At 55.4% G+C, this 26,659-nt stretch overlaps 1 protein-coding gene across 3 annotated transcripts; it reads left to right on the top strand.

Moving 5' to 3' along the window:
* Window positions 1-237: 237 nt before the first annotated feature.
* Window positions 238-26,659, top strand: MAL (mal, T cell differentiation protein). Of its 3 annotated transcripts, XM_062208749.1 has the most exons (4): window positions 238-330; window positions 22,108-22,275; window positions 23,203-23,328; window positions 26,585-26,659. In XM_062208749.1, the coding sequence occupies exons 1-4, from the start codon at window positions 238-240 to the stop codon at window positions 26,657-26,659; spliced, it is 462 nt and encodes a 153-aa protein (XP_062064733.1). The 3 variants fall into 3 exon arrangements, with proteins under 3 accessions (XP_062064733.1, XP_062064734.1, XP_062064735.1); XM_062208750.1 differs by lacking the exon at window positions 23,203-23,328; XM_062208751.1 differs by lacking the exon at window positions 22,108-22,275.

The raw sequence follows: 26,659 nt of genomic DNA on the forward strand, positions 1-26,659 counted from the left end.
GCACCCAGGGGTGGGATTTGGGAGGCAGGCTCCCACCCCAGCTCTGCGAGCCTCAGGGCGGCACCCTCGGAGCCCCAGCCAGGTCCCTTGGGGCGTGGGGCGGGGCGGGCGGATGGGGCTCCTCCCTCCTCTGCCCCGGGCTCCCCTGCTCTTAACCCGCGCGCGGGGGCGCCCCGGGCACTGGGCTCCGCGGAGCAAGCGAGCGGTCAGCGGCGAGCCAGAGCGGGCGACGCGGGCATGGCCCCCGCAGCGACGTCGGGCGGCAGCAGCCTGCCCAGTGGCTTCTCGGTCTTCATCACCTTCCCCGACTTGCTCTTCGTCTTTGAGTTTGTGAGTGGCTGGCGCGCCCCGCACCGGGGCCGGGGAAGGGACGGTGGACTCAGGCGTGCGTTCTCGCAGGGGGTCTGCACGGCTGTGGGGCGGGCGAGGGTCCCAGCCGGGGATCCGGGGCAGGGGCTGCGCCTGCAAGCCCCCCTCCCCACACACACACACACATGCACCCGCCGTGCCTCCAGTCTCCAGGGTGTAGGTGGGAAAACCAATTGCGCACCCTGTGTCAGAGGTTGGAAGCGGGTCAGGCGGGCTTTATCCTTGGCGCTCTCTTTGCTGCGCGTCCTGCTGGCTTCGAGGAGCAAGCTCACCCCGGGGCTTGCCCCCGCCCAGCCACGTCCTTGTAGAGGGGTCCCGCATTTCCCAGGCAGGAGATTCTGTTCAAAGGGAAACATCAACAAAAGAAACTGGCTTGCAGACTGGGAGGCGCTGAATCCAGATTACTCTTTTTTTTTCCTGGCAGTTTAAAGTTTCTGGCGAGTGTTCACGACAAATTTGATCTAGAAATAATATAAGAGGCCATCATCGGAGGTGCCAGGGGTGGTTATGCTCCGAGTGTGGGCTTGGAGGCCGTGGAGGCAGCGAGGGAGGCTGGCGGGAGGGGTCCCTGCGCCTTGGCTGACCTTGAGCTGTCCCGTAGTCTCTGCACCTGCGGCCGACAGGAAGCGCCTCCTAATGCGGGCTCCAGGTCAGGTTCTAAGCCTCAGACCTCCTGGGTGCCAGGGTCCTTACCTTGGAGGGCGCGTTTCCCTTTGTGTGATGTGTCCCAGCCAAGGGACCCCTTTTCCTGTGCTCTCACACAGATGTAGCCGAGAGAAAGAAAATGTTGGAAACGTCTTCAAAACTGGACCCCAGATTCCTAATGTGTGATCAGAGTGGGGAGGGGGCAATGACAAAGGGACAAGGGTTTGGAGGAAAGGACCAAAGGGGTCCCCAGTTACCCAGCAGCAGGGATATCATTGAACTTGTGTTGAGAGACGAGTGGAGCCCAAACCTGGGTGTGTCCAGAGTGACTTCAAACCCTGTGGTTAAGCAAAGAAGTGAGAGGGTGGAGCAGAACCCAGGGTGGAGGGACACCCAGGCCCAGAGGGGATGGGCTTGCCCCTGGTGCTCACTCACCTTCACCGTCCGTGCTCGAGGTTGCCAGGCAAAACCTGGACTAGCGGCCAGTGGAGTATGTTTAAGGTAGGCACGTGACAGGTGCAGGAGCCGCCCGGGGCCGCCCACACCCGAGATCCTTCTTGCCCCACACGGCTCTTCTGGGTGTTTCTCCTACTGCTTAGCCTGTGTTGACCCCAGGTTGGACTTCCAAAAACGACTGGGAGAAGTAATGAGTGGTTCCTTCCAAAGCGTTACCAAGAGGTATTGGCAAGCACAGAGTTTCATGGCCAAAAGAGATCACCTCCAACCTCCGTAGCTATTTAGGCAGCGTTATCATGAACTCTAAGAGGGTCTGTTGGTTGGGCTTCCTGCGTTAGCAAAGAGCTCCAGTGCACCCCCCTCCTCTTGCTCTGAGGGGAGCTGGGTGTAGTGGTGACCAGTGACGGGGTGGAGCTACAGAGAGGGCACCGCCTGCCAGTGCTCCCTCTGCCTCCTCTTACAGCTTAGCAGGGGAAAGAGTGGCCCTGAGGGGGGAGCAGCCCGGCCAGGCAAGGTGACCTGGCTGGTAGGGGAAGAGTAAGAGGATCCCACTCAGAACCCACCATCCTTCCAGAGATCCGAGTGTGGGAAATCTGTGAGTGGGAACTTCCTCCCACAGGGTGGTTTTGTGACCTGTGGTGGTAGAAAGTTCTAGAAGAAATGACTTCCCTTTTCCGGGACCACTTACTTCTCAGCCGTTGACTTAGACGTTGCTTCTCTTCCATCTCAATGTTTCCTGAGAGGCCCCGGATGCATCCCGTGTCATACCTGAATTTCTTCCCCTCTGGATTGGGGGTAGGCTCACAGAGAGCCCACGGGATAAGAGGAGTAAGCAGAGCCCAGTCCAGTTGTCCTCTGCACAGACTGTAAATACCACGCTGTCCCTGCTTTGATGGGTACGAGGCGTGCAGAATCAAAGGACAGAAGAGGCACTGGCCACCCTGGGAGGGATTTATAAAGTGACAGAATCTGACATCTCAACCACAGAAAGACAAACAACCCATTGGAAAATAGGCAAGGACTTGGACAGATACTTCCCTGAGGAAGATACACGAATGGCCAACAAGAATACGAAACGATTGTCAGCGTCCTGAGTCGTTAGCAAAGTGAAATCAAAATCAAAATCAGCTACGGCTTCCCACCCACCAGGATGCCTAGTGTTTTTGTTAATGGAAAATAACAAATGTTGGCCCAGGCGTGGAGAAATCGGAATCCTGGGACATTGCTGGTGGGAACAGAAAATGGACAGCTCAGCTGCTATGGAAAACAGTCTGGTGGTGCCACAGGAAATTATGCTGTGACCCAGCAGTTGCTGGGAAGTGGACAATGAGGAGATTCCAAGCAGGGACTTGGATTAGTTCATGGGCAGACGTGTCGGTAGCAGCACCATTCACAATTAAGAGCAGGTGGAAGCAGCCCGTGTTTATCCAATCAACAGATGATTGGATAGAGGTGGTAGAGCTGTCGAATAAACTCATCTTCAAAGAGAGGAGTGAAATTCTAAGGCAAAGTTGATAAACCGTGGAAAGTGTCTGCTAAGGGAAAAACAGCAGAGAGGAAAGACCACATCTTACACAGTTCTGTCTACATAAAACATCCAAAATAGGTAGATTAGTGGAGACAGGACACGGACTCAAGGTTTGCCAGAGACAGAGGGGGGCTGTCCAGGGAGCAGTTGCTTGATGGGCGCAGACTTTCCCCATGGGAGGTGGGTGGGTGCACAACACCAGGGATATACTGACAGCCCCTGACCTGGTCCGTTTGAAATCTTTAACCCAGGGGCAGGCATCGGACCCAATGATTAAGATCCCACTTAGGACGCCTACATTCCACACTGTAGTGCCTGGGTTCAATGCCTGTGTCAGGCTCCTGGCTCCGGCTTCGTGCTGGTGCAGACCGCGGGAGGCAGCAGGGTGTGGTTCAAGTAGTTGGATTCTTGCCGCACAGGTAGGAACCAATACTGAGCTCCTAGCTCCGGGCTCTGGCCCCAGCCCAGCACAGCCAATGTGGGCGTTCCAGGAGTGAACTAGCAGAGGCCAGTGCTCTCCATCTCTGTGCCTCTCAAAATAAAAACTTAAAAAAAAAAAAATTTCAGCTCCTACAGGAGAGCCAGACCAAGACATTCAAAAAGTTTGTAGAAAGTGGAATTGAAAGATAGATTTGTTTTGATGTGAAAAATTTGTGGGGTCCTTGCATAGTTTTCTCACAATTTATGTCTTCCATGAACTTTTCAAAAACCCCTCAAATAATACTTTATTAAGTACTAGCTTTACCCAGCTTGGTCAACTCTTAACATTTTGACTTATGTGCCCTTCAATATTTAAAAAATAAAGCTTTTCAGATGGCATCTGAGTCCCTTGGGTGTTCTTTCTCTTCCTCCGTGCGTAGGGCCACTCCCTCTGTACACTGTGACTTTAAATCACACTCACGAACTCACTGTGGCTGTGGCCGCAGGTGCGTCCTTGCCTTATATGTCCTCACACTTTATGAAAACCACACCCCACTGTACATGGCCTTCTGAACCACACAGCCCTGGGAGCTGGGATTAGTGCATGTTTTTGTTTGTTTGTTTTTAAAGATTTATTTTATTGATTTGAAAGACAGAGTTATAGAGAGAGGTAGAGACAGAGAGAGAGGTCTTCCATCCACTGGTTCACTCCCCAGATGACCGCAATGGCCAGAGCTGCACCAATCCGAAGCCAGGAGCTTCTTCCAGGTCTCCCCTTGGGCAGGGGCCCAAGGACTTGGACCATCTTCTACTGCTATCCCAGGCCATAGCAGAGAAATGGATTGGAAGAGGAACAGCTGGGACTAGAACTGGCACCCGTATGGGATGCCAACGCTGCAAGCCAGGGCTTTAACCCACTGTGCCACAGCGCCAGCCCCTGTTTGTTTTTAAGATTTATTTATTTGAAAGGCAGAGTTACAGAGGTAGAAGCAGAGGCAGAAAGAGAGAGATCTTCCATCCACTGGTTCACTCCTCAAATGGCCACAATAGCTGGAACTGAGCTGATCCAAAGCCAGGAGCCAGGAGCTTCTTCTGGGTCTCCCATTAGTGTGCAGGGACCCAAGCAAGGACTTGTACCACCTTCTACTGCTTTCCTAGACCATAGTGGAGAGCTAGATGGGAAGTGGAGCAGTCGGGTCTCAAACCAGTGCCCATATGGGATGCCAGCACTGCAGGCGGCAGCTTCACCCACTACGCCACAGCGCTGGCCCCATTAGTGCATGTTGGCACCGTCTGCCCATCCCACCGCCAATAGACTTTGGGCTCATTCCAATTCACGATTTCTGGCTGTTACAGACCGTATTGCCAAGGACGTCCTTGGCCTTGCCATTGGGAACTTCTTTGGGAACACATGGAAGATTTGCTTTTCTGGGTCACAGGGCATGTGTGTCTTTGTTTTCTCGGCCGCCTCCACACCGCTGTGCGTGAGAGCCCTTGCCAGTCAGCCATTTCAGCCGAGGTTGACCAGCAAGCTGAAACGCTGAGTTACAACCAGGATGCTCGTTTACCGGAATCCCTTCTAAGACTCTCTCTTGATGCTTTAGCATAGTGAGTTTCAGGCTGAACCCGGGTCCCATCAGCAGCATGTGAAAGTCCTGGTTCCTCATCCTTGAGACACTTGGTACCGCCAAACTGTCACTTTCTGTTCCTCTGATGGATGTGAAATGGTTACTTATTAAGTCTGTAGTCCAGCAGGTTCTTGGTGATTCACGTTCAGTTTCCCATGGCTGACCTCCCAACAGCTTGGGTGGTACAGATGCTCAGGGTGGGACCCGGGCCACTCCCGTGGCAGGGGCAGCAGCTCTCTGGAGCAGGGAGGGGTGGCAGCTCAGGGTGGGGCTTCACACTCACCCTGGCTCAATGCCCCATCCCAGAGCTCTTGACCGCTGAAAGCTTGGGGGCAGAGGGCCCCACTAAGCAGTGTGCCCCTGAGCACAGGGCTGTTGCTGGCAATGGGATCAAGGTTCACCCCCATAAATGCCTGCCTGGGAACGAAATGTCCAAAATGCTCTTCCCTTCTCCAACAACTCAACCCAAGGACTTGGCTTTTGGCTTGGTCCTTGCGGGAAAAAAAAAAAAAAAAAAAAAAAAAAAAGTCCCTGCCCAGGGAGGCACCTCTCCCTCTGGAGCCACAGCGTCTGTTTCCTGCTCCTCCCTCCTGAGCCACCTTGCACAGAGCAGAGGTTGGTGTGGGACACTTCCTGTGTCTGCAAACCAAGGCTGTAAAGTGCCAAGAGAGACCCGGCGCCCCCTGCCCCTACCCTTTCAAGACTTGGCTGATCAGGAACCCAATGTCTCCCCAGTGTCCCCAAGCGGTGGAATTGGGAATGGAGAGAGCAAATGTGTTAGGAGCGTCTTAGGAATGCCATCCTGGGGTGTGCAGCTCAGGAGGTGGCAAGAGGAGTGGGGTCAGCCAGTGGAGCTGAGCCAGCGCTTGCAGGGTGCGTGTTCTCGAGGGAGGGAGGGTAGCTTTGCAGTTTCAGTTCTTGCCGTGAAGTGCACACAGCAATGATTCAAGTGACTCAAAGTGACCGGAGACTTTTTATGATTTGGACGTGACTGAGCAAGTCCTGGGGCCTCCCTAGATTTTTACCTGACCAGGAAGCAGCTGACCCACACAGCCAGCCTCTCTTCTTCCTTCCTTCTCTTCTTTCCCTCTTTCTTTTTCTTTTTTCTTTCTCTCTTTCTTTCTTTCCTTTTCTTTCTTTCTTTCCCTCTTTCTTTCTCTCTCTCTCTCTTCTTTTTTTGAGATGACCCTTTTATCTTTCAATTCCTTAAAAAATTTATCCTTATTTTTAACTGACAAACAGCAGCTGAACGTATTTATGGCGTAGAGGGTGACATTCCAATCCATGTTTGCTGTGTGTGAAGATCAGCTCACGCCACTGGGCAGGTCCCTCGGCTCAGACATGGATCATTTCTGTGTGTTTGGGACATTCAAAATCATCCCGAGTCCCTGTTTGAAATACATGGGTAATTATTGTTTTTTTTGTTTGTTTTGGTTTGTTTGTTTTTTTTTTTTTTTTTTTTTTTTTTTGACAGGCAGAGTGGATAGTGAGAGAGAGAGACAGAGAGAAAGGTCTTCCTTTTGCAGTTGGTTCACCCTCCAATGGCTGCCACGGCCGGCGCACTGCGCTGATCCGAAGCCAGGAGCCAGGTGCTTCTCCTGGTCTCCCATGGGGTGCAGGGCCCAAGCACTTGGGCCATCCTCCACTGCCTTCCCGGGCCATAGCAGAGAGCTGGCCTGGAAGAGGGGCAACCGGGACAGAATCCGGCGCCCCGACCGGGACTAGAACCCGGTGTGCCAGCGCTGCTAGACGGAGGATTAACCTGTTAAGCCACGGCGCCGGCCGGGTAATTATTGTTTTACCAGCCGCCCTACTGGGCTGTAGAGCATTAGAAGGTATTCCCCCGTCCACCTGCACTGCTGTACCTATTGGCCCTCCCTACCCATTCCTCCTCCCACCATCTTTCCTGCTATTCTGCCAGTTACTTCTATGGGACCCACTTTTTTCCATCTACACACAAACGAGAACATGCAGTGTTTGTCTCTGCATGCCTGATTTATTTCACTTAACATGGTGGCCTCCAGCTCCATCCATGTTCCTACAGATGACAGGAATTTTTAATGGCTCGCTAATATCCCATTGTGTATGTAAGAGGAAACTTCATGAAGGTAGTGGAAAATGGAATTAAAAGATACATTTGTTCTGGTGCAAAAAAAAAAAATTCTGAAATCCATGTATACAAAGATTCCTCAAAAAGTTCATTAAAAAAAAAAAAAAACCTCATGCACAGATTTCAAAAATTTTTTGCACCCGGGCCGGCGCCACGGCTCAATAGGCTAATCCTCCGCCTTGCGGCGCTGGCACACCGGATTCTAGTCCCGGCAGGGGCGCCGGATTCTGTCCCGGTTGCCCCTCTTCCAGGCCAGCTCTCTGCTATGGCCCGGGAAGGCAGTGGAGGATGGCCCAAGTGCTTGGGCCCTGCACCCCATGGGAGACCAGGAGAAGCACCTGGCTCCTGGCTTCGGATCAGCGCAGTGCGCCGGCCGTGGCAGCCATTGGAGGGTGAACCAACTGCAAAAGGAAGACCTTTCTCTCTGTCTCTCTCTCTCACTATCCACTCTGCCTGTCAAAAAAAAAAAATTTTTTTTTGCACCCAAATAATCTTGTCTTTATTTCCATCTTCCTGCTAATTTTCTGAAGTAGCCCCGTGGCCTCATTTTCCGTGATGAAGCAGTTTGTTGTTGGGTGGTCCCTGTTCTGGCTCCAGAGAGAAAGCAGTGAGTCTCCAAGAAGACAAAAGATGGAGAATCAGGCAAACTGAAGGCTCAGCACTGGGAGAACCTGGGGCTGGGAGAAGGCATAACTTGCGCAGGTGTCCCTGCCTCCGGGTCCCCAGAGCACCGCTTGCAGCGCTAGCCGGAATCGTGCAGGCTTCTACATTCACTCAAACACCCGTGGTGACCCCAGGCTTTTGCCAAAAGGATCAGGAGCAGGGGGCTCTGGCTGCACAGCAGCCCTGGGCCAGGCGTGGGTCCCTTCTCTTACCTCAGGGAAGGAAGGAACGGCTCAGAGCCACAGGGAGCTCGCACCCCTGCACCTCCTTGTCAAAAACACGCCCTGCGGTTCTGAGTCATGGGTCTAGGCGGCTCCGAGACTCTGCCTCTGATAAGCACTGTGCACCCCTCAGTGAGCCAGCGAGATTCAAACTGGTCTTGGCGACAGAAGGGTGAGGACAGAGCCAGGTGCCCCGAGGGTCTCACAGCTTCAGACCATGGACCCTGTTCCGTTCCCAGAGAAATTTCCCTGCTGCCCCAGCCAGGAACTTTCCCCTGCGGTCCCCAGGGAATGGGGCTGGCCCTGCAGGGGTGAGAGCAGGGCGTGGCCAGGTGGCCCCGGCTCCAGCTTGCGTTGTGGTGGAGAGCGGCATTGCCCCCTCCTCTCTAAAGGGAAGAGGAGAATTACAGACACAGGTCTCCTGGGGCTTGCTCATGGTGTTGAGAAGTGACTTTTCCAGTTTTGCAAGAACCAGAGGCCTGCTTTAATCAGCATTGGGTGACTTGGAGCCCATTCCCTGGGGGCTGGGACAGTGGCTCAGCTCTGCAGGCCTGTGATGCCGGCATCATCAGAACCCAGCTGTATTTTACAAGACTGCTGTGAGTGAGGCTTGTCATAAGTCCCTTCCCCACCCTGGGAGATGCCGGAGGGCCAGGAGTGGTCCCGGGAGCCCCCCTCTGCCCCGGAGCCTTCGGGAGAGAGGGGAAGGAGCAGCAGGAGGAGGAGAGGCTGCAGGGGCTCACTGCCTCACCCACAGAGCCACACCTGTGCCGCCCCAAGCCAGTCTGCACAGCTGTAGGAGTGGCGTGGCTCTGCCCTGGACTCAGGCCACATTCCCTGAGAGAAGGGACTGGACCACTGGGTGCCAGCCGGTCTTGAGGGGCACTGGGGGCTGACTCCCCGTGGATTCCGTGCCGAGCCCCCTGCTCGCTAGCATAAGGGTCTGATCAGATCCTCCCCTGACCCGAGCCAGCCTGGGGCTCCCTTCTGGGTCCTTCCTTGAGTGTCCGACCCTGGACGTGGTGCTATTTGTCCACAGTCTCCAGGGACAGGCACTGACAGGCCACCCCAGCAGATGTTCCCTTCTGCCACTGTGGGACAGGAGGACACGGTGGCAGCACCCTGTGTCCTTGAAGCAGGAACGCCATGGGCCAGGGTACCTGCCTCCTTGTCACAGGTTTCAGATTGTCCCCCGGAGCACAGAGCACAGGGGAGGTCCCTGGGAGTCTCTCAGTCACCATGGTTCCGAGTTGCCTTGTGTGTTCTGGTGGGAAATTTGGGTTCCCAGTTAGCTCCAGAAGCATAATTATTGGCCAGGGTCATAAAGGTATTGGCATGAGTCTCTGCCACATTTAACCCCTGGCTCTCTGCTGCTCCCACCTCATTCACAGCAAAAATTCTTCCCTTCTAGGTAGGCAAAACAAGCTCAGTATTGAACCAATGCAGTGTACTAAGGCCTGGCAGTCTGACAAAATACATAGGAACTGAAGGAAAACCTCATCACCAACCATAACACACGGGTCTGCAGGGGCAGTGGGCGACAGAGCCAGACTCAACCAGACTCAGCCGGCCTGAAATTCCAGGTGTCAATGCAGTAGATACATCGGGAAGGGAAGGCGGAGGGGATGGAGAAGATCCAAGCTCACAGCAGGTCCTTCTAGGAGCCAAAGGTACTGGCCCCCCAGGGAAAAGACAGATGGGCCAGGACCGGAGATGGCGGGGTGAGGGCGGGGTCTGTACGCTGGCCCCGGCACAGGAGCTACAGGTCTGTGCTGCAGAGAGGGGCTGCTGTCTGTCAGTGTTGGATCCTCTGCCTGTTTTCTGGTCTTAAACACAAACTTAGTCTTTTCCTCCGAAAGCACAGGGCCCACTGGGACACACTGTCCCAGGGAGGCCCACCCCAGCGCCGGGGGCTGGGTGCAGGCTACTGGGCTGTTACTCTCCCTGTTCCTCCGGGCTGATATCCTCACAGCCATCTCCAGGGTCAAGTCCAGATGCTGGGAGATTTCCTGGTGAACAGGTGGTAGGACTCGGGTGAGGACCACACCCACAGAGGCCCTGATCTGGGCTCCGAAGCCAGGGAATGCAGGCAGGCAACCAAATCTCAGCTTTTGAAGACATAGCACAGCCTACTTCTCGGATTGCAGACTGGAGGGTAACGCAGGTGTGTCTCGCTGAACCATGCGCATCACCAGGAGGTTGCCTCAGGGTGCCTGCTCCACAGCCTAACACGGCTGCGACTTCCTTGCTGTTACACTTGGCCCATTGTTGCCTGGAACGTCATTCTGCGCATGTGCCCAGATACACAAAGTTCTTCCCATGACAGGCATCCCCACTGCTCAATTGCTGTTAGGTGCGATGAGTATTAACAAACTCATAATCCAAACACCCGCTCTGACCCCCACTGGCCAATCTGTGCCAATGCCGGGTGATCGCCCAGCCCTCGCCCCTCTTGCCTTAGGTGCCCTTCTGTGCCATCTTGGTGCAGGGGGTGAGTGAGACTTGGGCTTGAGCAAGGCTCCAGACGGCACACTTGACTCACCTCTAGGGTCACTGGGTCCTGCACGGGCACTGGCTTCTTAGGGCCTCCCTCATCCAGAAGGAAGAGTGGAGGAGCACAGGTGTGTGTGTATGTGTGTGCATGTGTGCATGTATGTGTGTGTAGTGCCAGGAGCTGCGCCTGGCCACCTAGGTGATCAGGGGACAGCAGTGCCATCCTGCCTGCTGCCCTGCAGATGGGGTGCTGGCTGAGCCAAGGGTGGGGAGAATCTGGTGAATTCCCAATGGGACACGAACCATTGCATCCCCCTGCAGCCATCGGAACCATTTCTTGTGTACTGGGATTAGACTTTTCCCAACGTGATTTGTCACGGATGTAAGTGCAGCGAGTGCCTGGAATGGCAACAGTGCAGGAAGGGAACAGCCTCTGGCACAAGCTGTGCCCCCACTTCCCCAGGCTCCACCCTGCGCTGCAGCCTTTGGTGATAAGATGGGCACAATAGGATTGAAGGGCAGGACGGGACTCCTCCTCTTTGGGGGCGGGGCTCACATAGCCGTAAGCCCACCCACATTCCTTTGCAGTGGGGGATGCATGGGAATGCTTCTCTTTTAGGGGTGGCCTTTCAGGCCTGAGCTTACCCATCACCTCCACCCAGAAGCCCACCCTGATGGCACCCTCTCCTGGCACTGAACACATGTTCTGCAGGTCCTTGCTTGTGGTGGGTCTCGTGCCTAACCCCCAAATCTGCCCATGTCCCTGGTACAGACTTGGAACTCTGAAACTTTTTTTAAAAGATTTATTTTATTTATTTGAAAGGCAGAGTTACAGGGAGGAGGATGGCACTGTGGCACCGTGGGTAAAGCCTCTACCTACAGCGCCGGCATCCCATATGGGTGCCAATTCAAGACCCAGCTACTCCTGTTCTGATCCAGCTCTCTGCTATGGCCTGGGAAAGCAGTGATAGATGGCTCAAGTCCTTGGGCCCTTGCACCCACGTGGGAGACCCGGAAGAAACTCCTGGCTCCTGGCTTCAGTTTGGCACATCTCTGGCCATTACGGCCATCTGGGGAGTGAACCAGCAGATGGAAGATCTCTCTCTCTCTCTCTCTCTCTCTCTACCTCTCTGCCTCTCTGTAACTCTGCCTTTCACATAAATAAATAAATCTTTTAAAAAGAAACAGAGAGAGAAATCTTTTAAAAAGAAACAGAGAGAGATCTTCCATCCACTGATTCACTCCCCAATGGGCCAGGTCAAAACCAGGAGCCTGGAACTCCATCCATTTTTCTCACATGGGTGGCAGGGCCCCAAGCACTTGGGCCATCTTCTGCTTCTTTCCCAGGCACATTAGCAGGGAGCTGCATGCAAAGTGGAGCAGCGGGGACTCAAACTGGGGCTCATATGGGATGCTGGTGTCGCAGGCAGGGGCTTAACCTGCTGAGCCACGATGCTCAGAACCCTCAGACATTTTTTTCCCAGAAAACATTGGTGGGAAAAGGGCTTGCAATGTGTCTCCCACCCCGCTGACACTTACAAGCCACAAAGTGAGTCCTTGAGCTCACTGTAAGACAGAAGGTGAAACTAACAATGGTCCCCGATGCCCAGGAGAGCACTCTTGGGACACCCTGAGGAGCGCCAGGCCCCGGGGTGGACAGTCTCTCCTCGTGTCTGCAGGTGCACACCCTTTTGTTTGCTCATCACATGACTCTCCTACCTAGCCACTCCCATCAATACCTCGTGTTTCCCTTACACCGAAGCCACTCTTTTCTGGTCTAGTGTCCCCATGTATTTTGTCTTTTACACGTGGCTTACCTGGTATTTTTCAAGCAAACTCCCTTGTTTCTGTTGATCCTGCTGGGTGAAGCCAGCAGGAATAAGTGTGGAAGGCAAAATTTTCCATCCAAACCAGGATGTGCCGTCAGAAGGCACCTGGATGCATGGGCGGGAGAGTTCTCATTCACTGGGGAAGTGGTGGGTGTCCTGGACCCCATGCCTGGCTGAGCGCTGTGGGGAGCAGGGACTCAGGGTGGGTGGGGTTGAGGCCTGACCCAGGGGGGTCTTTCAGGCCACGCTTGCTCTGTTGATAGCAACTGTAGCCGTGAACTCAGTCTAGGTCTCCAAAGACAGCAAATCTCTGTTCTTTTCACAACAGATATGAGACCCCTAAGTCCTATTCTTGCCTTCAGGTTAGATAAAGAGACACAGGTTGAGCCTACCTGGAAAGAGGTGTTGGCAAGCTAGGCTCCTCGGAAAGGAAGGGGTCAGGAGGGTAAACTGAGTCAGGTAGCCCCCCCCCCCCAACACCTGCTGTTCACCTTTGGAGTGGTCCAGAAGTCAGACTCCCCGCAAGCTGTCCTTCAGCTGGGGGAGGGGGCGGGGGGCCCCATGCACAGAATCTTCTCCCTCTCTCCCCCAGATCCCTCCCTCCCAGACTGAAGTGTTTAGCTGGTCACTCGAGCTGGGGCCCTGACACTTTCTTCTCTCTCTCTCTTTTTAAAAGATTTATTTATTTATTTGAAAGTCAAAATTACAGAGAGAAAGAGAGGGGAGAAACAGACAGCAAGAAAGAAATCTTCCGCCTGCTGGTTCACTCCCCAGATGGCTGCAACTGCCAGGGCTGGGCCAGGCTGAAAAGCCATGAGACAGCACTTTCATCCGGGTCTCCCACTGGGGTGCAGGGGCCCAAGGATGTAGGCCATCCTCCGCTGCTTTCCCAGGCACATTAGCTGGATTGGAAGTGGAGCAGCCAGGACTTGAACTGGCGTCCACATGGATTGCTGGCCCTGGAGACAGTGGACCACAGTGCCAGTCCCTGCCCTGACACTTTCACTAGAACTGGGTTCTGCCCTTGGGGTACTCAGAGCTGTGCCAGTAGGGACTGGGGACAAGACTGTAGGAGGGAGGAGAGGCAGGGGGAGATGGGCTGTGCCCAGTGGGTGCGTCTGGTAAGGTCCAGTGCCCTGGGTGCACCTGCCCCAGTGCAGTCACTATCGACACCTGTGAGTTACATGCCTGAATGAATGAACAAAAATACAGTGAGTGAGCGAGTGGAGGCAGCCTCCCTCTGACTTGCTGAGACCGGCTTCCTCTCTGCCAGGGAGAAGGGGCTTATGCAAGAACCAGAGGCCTGGCTGTGTTTGCTCCCTGCCCTCTCAGCTCACCTCTTGGGACTGGAAAAGAGGCCCCCAGACCCCTCTCTGATCCACTCCCTAGAGGGAAGGCATCAGAGGCCGGGGTCCTGGGTGGTCCCTGACCCCGTGCACGTTCATCCTGCCACCCTCTGGGCTTCCGCCTCCCATCAGAGCTGTTTCCCAATTCTGCAGCAGCTCGCCCTGCCTCCCTCACCTCTACACCCACACGCATATGTGTGTCTGTGACCTTGCACTCACATAGACACACATGTATGAGCACATACAAGTATTTTCACACACGCGTGTACATGCACACACAAGCATGCTCACACATATAGGTATATACACATGTCTACACAAGCATACACACGTACCCGTTCACACGGGAAAATGCCTCCTTAACCTCCCTTTTTTTTAAGATTTATTTTATTTATTTGAAAGTCAGAGTTACACAGAGAGAGGAGAGGCAGAGAGAGAGAGAGAGAGAGAGAGAGAGAGGTCTTCCATCCGCTGGTTCACTCCCAGTTGGCCACAACGGTCGGAGCTGTTCTGATGCGAAGCCAGGAGCCAGGAGCCAGGAGCTTCCTCCGGGTCTCCCATGCAGGTGCAGGGGCCCAAGGACTTGGGCCATCTTCTACTGCTTTCCCAGGCCATAGCAGAGAGCTGGATTGGAAGTGGAGCAGCCAAGACTCGAACCGGTGCCCATATGGGATTCCGGCACTGCAGGCGGCGGTTTTACCGGCCACGCCACAGCGCCAGCCTCCCTACCCTCCTTCTAAGTTGCAGAGTGATTCGTTCCTTGGCCAATCCAGGCCCAGGCCTCTGAGCCTTCCAAGAGTATATGGCAATTCACAGCACTCACGTCACCCGCACCAAACGTCCTCCTGACATCACCATAACCCTTGGCTGCTACCGTCATCCAGGGTGTTGCCGGGAGTACGAGGTAGGGTTGGGAGAACAACAGGGGGCCCGGAGTTCATGGCAGTGCCCTCAGCAGCCTGGGGTGCGTCAGCCACACCTTTCCCCAGCGAGGTCCTCTCCTCTTTGTGTCCCTGGGGAGGTGACTTTTGCCACTTGATCAGAATGGCGGGATGGCTCGGCACCTGTGCACAGCCCCCTTGTCAAGAACTGATCATGGGTGCCACGGGGACCACACCGCGCGCTCAGAGCGGTTGGCAATCTGGGCTGGGTTCTGCGGACCATGTACCAGGGGTGTGGGTGGCAAGCCGCGTGTGGGAAGTCCTCTATGGCTCACGTCTGGACGTGTCGTTGGGAGAGTTTCCAACAGAGCCAAACGGAACCTAGGAAAATATGCAAAGAATTTGCTCAAATTGTCTGCCTTGACCTCAGCCACCAAAGTCTTTCAGCAGAAGCAAGATAGAGAGCTGTCAGCCACACGCAGCGCCAACTGCAGGCCCGTCCTGAGAATGTGCCAGAACATTCCTTGCCCCCTGTATAACTAAGGCGCATTGTCTGAAGGAGGCCTGGCTCATAGTTTGTGCCTTTTGTGTTTCTTTCTGCAGATACAGACACATTTTTCTCGATTTTCAGTTTCTGGGAGCTCGTAGAGTTTTCTCCTTTTGTGAGGCTAATTTTGCATTCTGGTTCTCAACAAGTTGTTTTTTTTTGTTTTTTTTTTTTTTTTAATTTTTGGAATCCATACATTAACTTCTTCATACTATACATTTTGTTCTTTGTTGTTAAGATTTATTGATTTATTTGAAAGTCAGAGTTATACAGAGAAAGAAGGAGAGGCAGAGACAGAGAGAGAGAGAGGTCTTCCATCCGCTGGTTCACTCCCCAGTTGGCCGAAACGGCAGGAGCTGTGCCGATCTGCAGCCAGGAGCCAGGAGCTTCTTTCAGGTCTCCCATGGGGGTGCAGGGGCCCAAATCCTTGGGCCATCTTCCACTGCCCTCCCAGGACATAGCAGAGAGCTGGATGGGAAGTGGAGCAGCCGGGTCTCGAACTGGCGCCCATATGGGGTGCTGGCACTGCAGGCCAGGGCTTTAAACCGCATGTGCCGGCCCTTCTCAGTGCATTTTAGTGAGGATCGTTGTGCATGTGATCATGGAAGGCTGGGATTTTCACCTGGGTACAGGTGAGACACAGTGGTCAGAGCAGGAGTCAGAGGCTGGCTTGTGCCGGGGCTCTGCAGACACAAGCCCACCTGCCTGCTGCTGTTAGCACTGCTGCTCAGACAAGGGCACCGACAGGGTCAGTGACTGGGCTGCCCAGCTAGTAAGTGGCAGTGCTGGGATTCGAACACGTGAACCTTGCCTCTGAAGTCTGCATACTACCCTTGACCGCCCTGGGCTGCCCTCCATGGATTAATCCAGAGAGAAAAAGTGAGCTCACGCAAGGTCTCCCCCAATGACAATCCCCCAGCCTGAGGTTTCCTCCCCCTCCCCATGCCGGAAATCACTGATTGGGTGAACTATGCATGTAAGTTTTCTTAAGTCTTTGGAAACTTGTTATCCATTATGCTATCTCTGGTTCTCAGGGAACGTCAAGTCTGCCCAGCACCCAACACCAGAAGGAGTTAAAGACAGGTGGTTGCCAGCCCTGAAGCACCAGGGTCATGGGGAGGGGGGATGCTTGGATCACCAGAACAACCCCCTTATTAGACAGGGAGGCTGTACCCCGCCCCCACCCCAGCCAAGGACGGGCCAGCCTCACGTTCAAGGCAAGACAGGGATGGGCGCTTGGGGATAGGGAAGTGCAGGTGGAGGTTTTGCACCCAGTGGCCAGGTAGGAACTGAAGGGAGTGTCTGCTGCGCCTTTGGGATGGGAGCCGTTTCCTCTTCCGTGTGACAGGAGTTACAAGAACAACACCCAGGGCCCCGTGTTACGAAGCAAGGCCTTTGGCAAAGAGCCTGGGCTGCCAGGGCCTTGTCCTGCAGCTCTGCCTCTCCCCAGTGGAGCCAGACCCTGTGCGTGAGTCCTGGGCACGGGCGTTCTGTTTAGAGGTGCCCCAACTGGACACCCGCACCCCACTTCAGAGCGCCTGGATTGGAGTCCCAGCTCCACTCTCCATCCCAGCTTCCTACTAATGGGCTAAGGACTCGGGTAACTGGGTCCCTGACACCCATGTGGAAGACCTGGCTTCCGTTCTGGGCTTCCGACTTCTGGCCTGGCTCCAGCCTGGCTGTTGTGGACATTTGAGGAGTGAACAAGTGGATAAGAGGCCTCTCTCTCCCTCCCTTTCTCTGTGATGACGATAGTGTGTTAGCTCAAGCCCTAGCCGTGTTTTCCACCATAGAGAGCTCAACCCAACTTAGAGACTTGCGTCTGAGCCCACCCTCAAAGGTGAACCATCTCTGCTATGATGGACAGTGTTGGGATGCAGGCGGGCTGGGGGCAGGGGGAAACCTGGCCTTTGCAGAGATAGACAGGCCCTGGGGCCCTGCCTCTGCCTGTGTGTGTAACATTTTCAAAATAATGACCTCTGAGTATTTGCCACCTGGAAGCTAGGAGCCACCTCCAGGCTTCTTGATAAAGGGAAATGCTTGAACCCTCACCTACCCTGCTGCTCTTGACAAATATTTGGCCAGGGGGACCCGAGGCTGGGCTGGAGCGGCCTGCTCACGGCCCAGGAGTGCCTTATCTCCCTGGGTGTGGGCGCGGTGCTGGCTATCCCCACTCACTGTACACTTAGTAGGTGGAGAGGGGCGGGGCGCAGCCTGGACTCCCGTGATTCACAGTGAATCTCAGCTTCCCACTCAGCGGGGCTTGGAAGCCTGCGCAGTCACGGCGGCATCCCCTAGGGCTCTCCTGCCGCAGAGGGCCTCTCCCTGGGCCTTTCTCCAGATGACCAGGTAAAGGCTGCCTCTGCCTTCAAGACTCCCTGGGACCACGCGCTATTCCACATTGTTTCTCGGCGTCCATGCCAGGAGTGGTCCCAGGACCCCACAGACAGCAAACCCTGCAAGAACTCAAGGTGCCTATCTAAACGCCATTGTATCTGCAAATAATCTCCCCACATTGTCCAGTATACCCTACGCCAGGTCTGCATTACCTGTGATACCCATGAGACCGTATTGTTTAGAGAATGTCAGCCAGGAAAAAGAGCCCGTCTGTGTTCAGTGCAGGTGTGATTTTTCCTCCAAATATTCTGGGGGGTGAGGGTGGCCGTGATTGGTGGCCTGTGCACCTGTTTCCACTGGGCAGTGAGCGGCGTCTTACCCCTAATTGTCGGGCGGTGCTGGACCCAGTGCTGGAACATTCGCACGTCCTTGATTTCAGCCAGCTTGCTACAGCCCACGACGCCGGGAGACACCTGCAATTGCTGGGGCAGGGAGGCTGTCATTTGCCTCAGCCTCCTGGGTGTGGAGAGCCAGCCCCTCGTAAGACCCGTAAAGTGCTGGCAGAGCTGGCTCAGAGCAGAGCCTCTCCTCTGCTCAGCCTTGCCATTACTTTCCTCTTCCTCTAATTTTCCTGACTGCCTGGCACCCACCCCAGCCCAGCCCCAGCTGGCCCCATGGGCCCTTCCCCGTCAGAGCTGTGTGGGGCGTCTCCCGGGAACACAGCCCTCAGGGTGTAAGAGATCCTCTGACAATGCCACCGCCATGCAATGGGCAGCTCAGCATGTGTTTGTGGACAGACAGGAGCTGGTGGTATTTTTCTTTTTCTATAACAATGTCCTTGGGATCCAGTGGCTCCTCATCTCCTTCTGGTTCCAGAGAGATGAGACACACTCAGCCAGGGCTCCCCAAATAGTGGGAGGAGTCAGAATGGACTGTGGTGGGGCCGGCGCTCTGGCACAGTAGACTAATCCTCCACCTGCAGCACCGGCATCCCATATGGGCACTGGTTCTAGTCCCGGCTGCTCTACTTCCAATCTAGCTTTCTGCTGTGGCCTGGGAAAGCAGTAGAAGATGGCCAAAGTCCTTGGGCCCCTGCACCCATGTGGGAGACCATGGAGAAGCTCCTGGTTTCTGGCTTCAGATTGGTGCAGCTCTGGTTGTTGCAACCATTTGGGGAGTGAACCAGCGGAAGGAAGACCTTTCTCTCTGTGTCTCTCTCTCACTGTAACTCTATCTCTCAAATAAGTAAATAAAAAATTAAAAAGAATGGACCGTGGTAGGGGCTGTGATGGTAGAACTACTGTCTAAAAGTTGCCATTGAGAGAGAATTTCTTATCTTGAAGACCCTATGGAGGATGGCCGTTTGGGCTAGGAAGACACTGGTTAGGATGATCTCAATCCACGTCAGCCTAGGTTTGACACGCACCTCCTGCTTCGGATTCCAGCCTCCTGCTGATGCACACCCTAGGAGGCAGTGGCAATGGCTCAAGCAGTTGGGTGCCTGCTCATGTGGGAGTCCTGGATTGAGTTCCTGGCTCCTGGCTCTGGCATTGACCCAACCTCAATCAATGTGGGCATTTGGGGAAGGAACCTGTGAATGGGCGTGCTCTCTCTGTGTCTGTCTGCCTCTCAAATTTAAAAAAAAAAAAATAGCGTTATGAATGAAAGGCAGCCACAAATGGCTACACGTTACATGGTTTCATTCCTATGCGGTTCAGAGTAGGAAATCTGTACAGACGGGAAGCAGATTAGTGGTGGCCGAGAGGGGCCAGGGAAGTGATAGTGAATGAGGGTGAGGGGTTGAGAATGTCCTGAAATTGACAGTGGTCACACTGATCCGCAAACCTACAGCAACCAGCGAGCTGGCCCGTGTATCTCAGTGGATGGTTGTGTGCTATGTGAACTTCTCCCTGCCGTCTCACCACGAAGCCTACTGCTGCAGATAACCCACGCGAAAAAGAGTGGGCCTTGATTTTAAAAGAACCCATTGGCAAAGGTGACCCACCCAGAGCGGGGGCAGGGTCCTGAGCTCTTCCAGGGACTGCGTTGGGGTCCAGTATGAGGTGGGCTCTGTTCTGTGGACAACTGTGGACAGGGATTCCTCCACGGCCTCCAGGAATCTGCAGGAGTGTGTGTATGTGAGAGAGAGAGAGAGAGAGAGCTGGAACATGATCTCGATCGGACTGATGGAAGCACACACCCCAAACAGCGTCTGAGTTAACTCTGGGCCTCCCCTCTGCGGCCACTGGAATCTGAGCCGCAGGCCCACTCCACGCAAGGTGCAGGCACCGGACCGTAGCGAGCACCCAGGGCAGTGGTCTCACTCTGACTTCTGCCTTCTTTTCCCTGCCCTGGATTCCTGACCACGCCTCCACGGAAAGAGGCCAGGGCCTGAGGGCCGCCTTCTCAGATCTCGTCGCTTGCAGGTGACACCGTGTGCAGTACTACACCTCGTAGGTGTCTGACTGTTGTTTTTCTCAGTGTGATGCTGTTACCGTCCTAAGCACAGAAACAAAGTCACTAGCCAGGTCGCTTTTGCTTGCCTGTGCTCTAAGACGACTTCTGGCCTCCCCCTGAGCCCTCCTTGATTGAGTGAGGAAAACTTTATTGCTATGGCTCCCAGTGCTCCTCAGCGTCACGTCCACCGGCCACTGGGAGCTCTTCCAGCCACTGGCGTCCTCCGGTCACACCCGTCTACCAGGGGCTGAAGGCCAGCGAACCTCCTCGGACACTGACACATGGCCGGTTGGCCTTTCCTGCATCCCCCAGCAGGGGAATCGGCTGTGAGCCACACAGACCTCCCTCCCAGGGAACGTGGTGTTCGGTCCCTCACCTGATGCACCTGTGCCCATGCCAAGGGCCTCAGAGGAGAGGAGCCTATGAACCAGGAATCTGACTTAGATAGGCCCACCGGAGGTCACCCAGGTGACCAGGTGATGGTCACTCAGGAGTTGGGCCTCACAGAGTACCACCTCCCCCTGTGCACCATGGAGCTCCCCAGCCACCAACCCACTCACGTCCTTGGTCGGCGCCCATTCTTGGAAAGGCCAGTGGTCTGCGTGAGCTTGAACGTGACTGTAGATAAAATCAGTACACATCCTCTTCTGCCACCATAGGAGGGCTTTTACTGAGTTATTTCGCTCCAGTTTTTCTAAGGTACAGTGTGTCCCGCTGGCTCTGCCAGGTGACTCGGGCAAGGTAGGGCCATCGGCAGAGGAAATTTGGGGGCCGGAGGCACCCGCACGTGGTTCATTCAGCACAACATGGTTTTGGTAAATCCAGATGCGCTGTCACACTGACTTTGCTGCTCAGATGGGATTCCCTCCCGATGCTTCCCAGACACGAGGCTCAGAGAGCACCTGCGAGCACACTGTGTCTCTCACCCGGCAGGTGGGCAGCAGGTCCGGGAGGTGGGGTCGGGTACCACGCGGAACAGGACAGCGGCCTCATCCTCGGCTCCAGATCTCGGCAGTAGCTGGAAAGCCACCTCCACACGTGTCCCAGCCCAGTCCTTGTCTGGGGGACACGTGATGAGGCTGGGATTTCCTGCTGGAGTGACGAGGAACAGAAGGGGAGGACAACAGAGAGACGCCCAGGCAGGGCTTGCGTGTGCCTGTCCACAGCAGACCGCACTGGGGGCTGTTGCTGGGACCTGTGATTTCTTATGACGCTGAGGGCCCCAGCTGGGTGTCTCCAGCACAACCCTGGACTCACACTAGCCTTGGCTGCCCCAGGAAACAGGGCTGACCTGAGCCTCTCCACTCAAAACCCAGCTCCGGCAGGCACCTCCTGGGATTAAGAATACAAAGGAGTCAAACCTTAAAAAAAGCTAATGAGACCCTGTAGTTACTTAGTAAAAAATTAAAAGAATCTGCTGGTTACTACAATTTCATAGAAGAAAGGATATTATTTTAACATCAAAGAAAATAGAAGGGATGGAACCTCATAAAAAAGGGAGAGCCCGGGGCAGGCAGATGGCACAGTGCTTAAGACGCTGCTTGGGACGCCGGCATGTCATATCTGAGTGCCTGGTTCAATTCCCACCTCCTCCACTTCCGATACAGCTTCCTACTAATGCACATCCTGGGAGGCAGCAGGCGATGGCTCAAGGACTTGGGTCCCTGCCGCCCACGTGGGAGACCTGGATTGAGTTCCAGGCTCCTGGCTTTGGCCTGAACTGATCTTGGCTCTTGTGGGCATGTGGGGAGTGAACCAGTGGATGGAAATCCTCACTCCCTCTCTCTCCCCCAACTCTTTCAAATGGATCAGCACCCCTTCCGAGGGCTGTTGTGAGAATTAACTGAGGAGATATTTGTAAAGTGCTTAGGGCAGTGCCTGGTCTTTGGTGTGATGTAAGTGTTAAATTTAAACAATTTAAATTGTGTTTTAAAAATGAGAAATGCAAGCCTTCAAGGAATTGGCAAGCCTGGGGTTAGAAACCCAGCCGAGGGCCTTGGGTGTGGCCAGAGAGCCATTTCTGGGGAGGAGGGAGGCTGCCCAGTGTTTCTGGCCTCTGCCCTGCGTTTCTGTGTCCCCAGAGCCCCAGTGGGACCGCTGGGTCTGGGGCTCGGGCACCTGTCTGGGTTCTGGACTCTCCGCTGGTTGGACACTCAGCCCCTCTGCCTCCCCTGCAGGTCTTCGGGGGCCTGGTGTGGATCCTGGTTGCCTCCTCCCTGGTGCCCCTTGCCCTTGTGCAGGGCTGGGTGATGTTCGTGTCTGTGTTCTGCTTCGTGGCCACCACCACCCTGCTCATCCTGTACATAATTGGCGCCCACGGCGGCGAGAGTTCCTGGGTCACTCTGGTGAGTCGCAGTCCTGGGTGGGTGTTTGCAGGGGAGCACTGCTGGTCCCTCCCCCCCCCCCACTCCCCAGGAGGCTGGCTCTCCTGGCCCGAGCCTCAGCTCACGGCAGCCCAGGGCAGAGCAGGGGAAGGTGGAGGCACAGGCTGATACGTGTGCTGGTTTGCGTGGGGCCTGTTCTTTTTCTCACATGACTGCTTTTTTCATGGCTAACCTAGGTAGCCCAAGCCCCTCCCACACCACCTGCACCTGCCATCGTGTGGGAGGGGCAGGGTCCTGGAGGGGAACCCAAGCCTTGCCTACCACCCGGCTCCCTTCCACTGCTGTTCAAGCTAGGTGGCCAGAGAGAACTTGGGAACTGAAAAACGGCCTGTAGTCTTTATTCCATATGAACCTGGCTTTGAGGCCCAGGAAAGGGGCAGCACCTCCCTGAGGCGCTGGAGAAGGAATGGGGGCTTCTCACTCTCAGAGGACCACTTCCAAATTACAACCATGCAGAACCCTGCTGTAGTCCTTTTTTTTTTTTTTTTTTTTTCTGCTTTCCGATACACCAGGAACTTAAAAATGCCAAATGAAAGCAAAATGTATGGAAGTGGCCTGGGCCCCTGTCACCCTGCCCTGGTCCAGGAGGCAGCATCCAAGCTGGGACCATAACCACGTTTGCCACATCTCATGTCCAGAACCAAGTTCTAACCTATCCCCACTCCCAGCCTCGGGTGGGACCCCACCCAAGGGAGAGCAGCAGCCCTTCCCCACCAAAGCGCTTGCTCTGACCCCAGACCCCGAGGATGGCGTGCAGGTGGGCTGCAGGTGGGATCCAGCGGCCGTGGCAGGAGACAGCGAAGGGGCCTGAGCCCTGCCCGGTGGGGTGGGGACTGGCGGGGCGCCGGTCTCTCCGCAGCTCTCTGACCCTGTCTCATCTGCCTGTAGGACGCAGCGTACCAATGCACCGCCGCCCTGTTTTACCTCAGCGCCTCGGTCCTGGAAGCCCTGGCCACCATCTCCATGCGGGACGGCTTCACCTACAAGCACTACCACGAAAACATCGCGGCCGTGGTGAGTGCGCAGTTGGGGGAGGGAGGAGGCTGGCGTCCGTGTTTGAGTTCACTAACTTTCCAAGGAGGTCTCCTGTCCTCTCATTTCGAAAGCAACAAAGGCCCCAAGAAGGGCAGTGACTCACCCAAGACTCCCTTAGCCCTGCGCCAGGGACTCATTGCCTGGGAGAGCCGTGCGGAGGGCAGGTGTGAACCGAGACCTCACCGCCGAGCACCCCAGGGACACTCGTCTCACTCTCAACAACCCTGCAACATGGGCACTATTCTTGTACCCATTTCACAGATGGAGAAGTGGGGCACAGATAGCGTGTGATCACCAGGAATGGATGGGGCCAGGCACTGCATCATCCATACACTTGGCAGCAGTCAGCTCTGGCCACTGGGTCCCCTGACCCCCGTGGAGTCTCCCCACTGGAGCATACAGTGAGGGGCAGTGGGGCCCACAGGGGCCGAGACAGACTCTGCTAAATGGGATGGGTCAGTGTGAGAGGGAGTCTGAGAATGTGTTGTTTCATAAAACATTTCCAGAGGTGCACCTGTGCGTCCTGGAGCCAATCTGCAGGGACTTCCAAAAGTTCACGGAAGCAGAATTAAAAGAAAAGTTTGCGGCCGGCGCTGCAGCTCACTAGGCTAATCCTCCGCCTGCGGCGCCGACACCCCAGGTTCTAGTCCTGGTCTGGGCGCCGGATTCTGTCCCGGTTGCTCCTCTTCCAGTCCAACTCTCTGCTGTGGCCTGGGAGGGCAGTGGAGGATGGCCCAAGTGCTTGGGCCCTGCACCCGCATGGGAGACCAGGAGGAAGCACCTGGCTTTTGGCTTCAGATCGGTGCAGCACGACGGCTGTAGGGGCCATTTGGGGGGTGAACCAACGGAAGGAAGACCTTTCTCTCTGTCTCTCTCTCTCACTGTCTAACTCTGCCTGTCAAAAAGAGAGAGAGAGAGAGAGAGAGAGAGAGAGAGAGAGAGAGAGAGAGAAGTTTGCTCTGGTGCAACTGTGTTGACGCCCATGAGCAGTTTTTCCCTAATAGACATTTCCCATGAGCTTCTTAGAGACCCCTCCTATCCTAATTCATGTTAGAAAGCCTATTTCTGACCATGCAGGGTGGCTAAAAAACAACCAAAGGGAGAGTGCTGCCTGGTGCTCTCCCAGAGTCTGTTAGGAGCGCAGGCGTCTGGGATTTGGACAAGCAGTGAGACAGACCAGGCGCTCCTGGGAGAGGCAGAACCATTTGGAAGATGACAGAGGCGGGGGTCACCAGCATCCCCAGGGAAGGAACTGCATTGGGGAGACTGCTGGCTTCTAGAGTTGGCATACCCTGGGGTGCCTGTGCAGAGAGACCCCGGGGTGCTGGCTCTCCGGGCCCAAGCTGTGTCGTGGCGTCTTTTTGGAAAAGGTTGAACAGAGGCTAGGAGCAAATCCATGGGGATGGGTGTTGCTGGGTTTTGGGAAGGGCTCTCCCTGCTCCGAGAAGGAGCAACCCCTCTGCACGTCCCTGTAGGCTGGTCCCCTGCTCAGGAAAGCCACAGGTTCCCCTGAGGCTCCCAGCCCATGACGGTGTCCCCAGACGGCCACCTCCGGTTCCTGGCAGCCCCTCGAGCAGCCTGCAGTGTGGGACCTTCTCCCAGCACGCCAGTAGGCTCCTGGTGCACATCTGTGATTCTCCATCGCAGAATCCTGGGGACAGTCCTGTCTCATCTGCCTCTGTGGCGAGACAGAGACGGGATGTGTGCAGTGGGACAGCAGGTGGTGGGGCGTGGCCAGGTCTCCAGCCGGGAACCCCTGGGCTCTGCCGTGTTCCTGCTTTGCTCTTTAACTTGCTGGGGAAAGGCAGCTCATATCCAGATCAGCTCACCTCTCCTACACTGGACTCCCCTGGGCAGCCAGCTTCCCGACAGACAAAGAGGAGCTCAGGAACAGCTCCCAGAATCCCCTTTGGGCCGGTCGCCGTCACTGTGCCCGATCTCTGGTGTCTAGCCCCCAGTTCAGTCATGCCTGCCTTTGAACTTCCTATCAGTGGCATTAGACGGTGTGTATTCCTCTGTCTGGCTTCTTTCTTTCACCCTTGCGTTGGTGAGATCACCCCTGTGGTTAGGTGTGCGTGTAGCTAACTTACTCTTTTGCAGAGTACGAGGGTGGAAAACTGTGGAGGTTAACCAGGCCTCCACCCCGGATCCTTCCCAATCACAGTACATGCCCTTCAGATGGTCTTGGGGCTGGCCAAGGGGGAGGGGACTATCCCCCTGGCTCTTGGAGGCGTCCATCCTGTCTCCTGCCCTATTCCTGCCCCAAATTAGGGCCTGAATCAAAAGCAGAGCTTCACCCCTCTCTCCTTTGCTGTGGGCAGAGCTTCTTTGCTGAAGGTACTGGGTACCCAGGATTGGCAGATGTTGGCTGAGGACAGCTGATGACTTCTGGGAAAATCTGGCTGTTTCTAGATCTTGGCCATGGTGGGCAACCACGGCAGTAGTTTAGGTAGGGGGGTTTCTGGAGGCTAAGGTGTGGCCCCAGCCCTAAATGCCTCCCGTGGGCCTTTTCTGGGCCTCACTGGGAAAATACATCCCTATTTGCTGTTCCCATGGGGGACTCCCCAGATGTTCTCCAAAGGTTTCTGCAGCTCCCGCCTGCTGGGGACAGGTGCTGCTGGGGGCTGCTCACTCCTGCATGACTGCTCTCTTCAGCGTGCTCAGGAGTTTCCATGCGAGTTCTCTTAAATGTGTTGCCGAATAACTCAGCTTGCTCATTGCCTCCGGCCAACGGGGGTCAAGAGTGCGCCCGTGCGCAGGGGCAGAGAGAGAGAGCAGGCACGGCCGTGGCTGGTGTTTATGAGCATTTTCTAGAGTCATGGAAGCGTGGCCGCCCTGACTGTTGCGCCTGGGCTGGAAACTCATGACACACCTGCCCAAGGTCACAACACCGGGTGCAGAAATTGGGACTCGGGCAGGCAAGCCTTTGGGAAGGTGGCCACCTGGGGCAAGGGAATGGGATAAACAGGGGATGCCTGTGTCTCCTACCCCAGGGCCCGGCTCAGGTCCTGGCTCTGCTTCCAAGTGTGCTCCCTGCCGATGCACACCCTGGGAGGCAGCAGCTGACAACTCAAGTACTTGGGTCCCTATCACCCCTGTCAGAGGCTTGGATGGAGTTCCTGGCTCCTGGCTTTGGCCTGGCCCAGCCGTGGACGTCGCAGTGTCTGGGGATAGCGAAGCAGCGGAAGACCTCTCCCCACGCACTCCCCTTAAAGAGCCCTTCTCTTGTTTCCAGGTGTTCTCCTACGTGGCCACTCTGCTCTACGTGGTCCATGCTGTGTTTTCTCTGATCCGATGGAAGGCGTCGTAG

Source organism: Lepus europaeus, chromosome 13, assembly GCF_033115175.1.
Source record: "Lepus europaeus isolate LE1 chromosome 13, mLepTim1.pri, whole genome shotgun sequence".
NCBI lineage: Eukaryota > Metazoa > Chordata > Mammalia > Lagomorpha > Leporidae > Lepus > Lepus europaeus.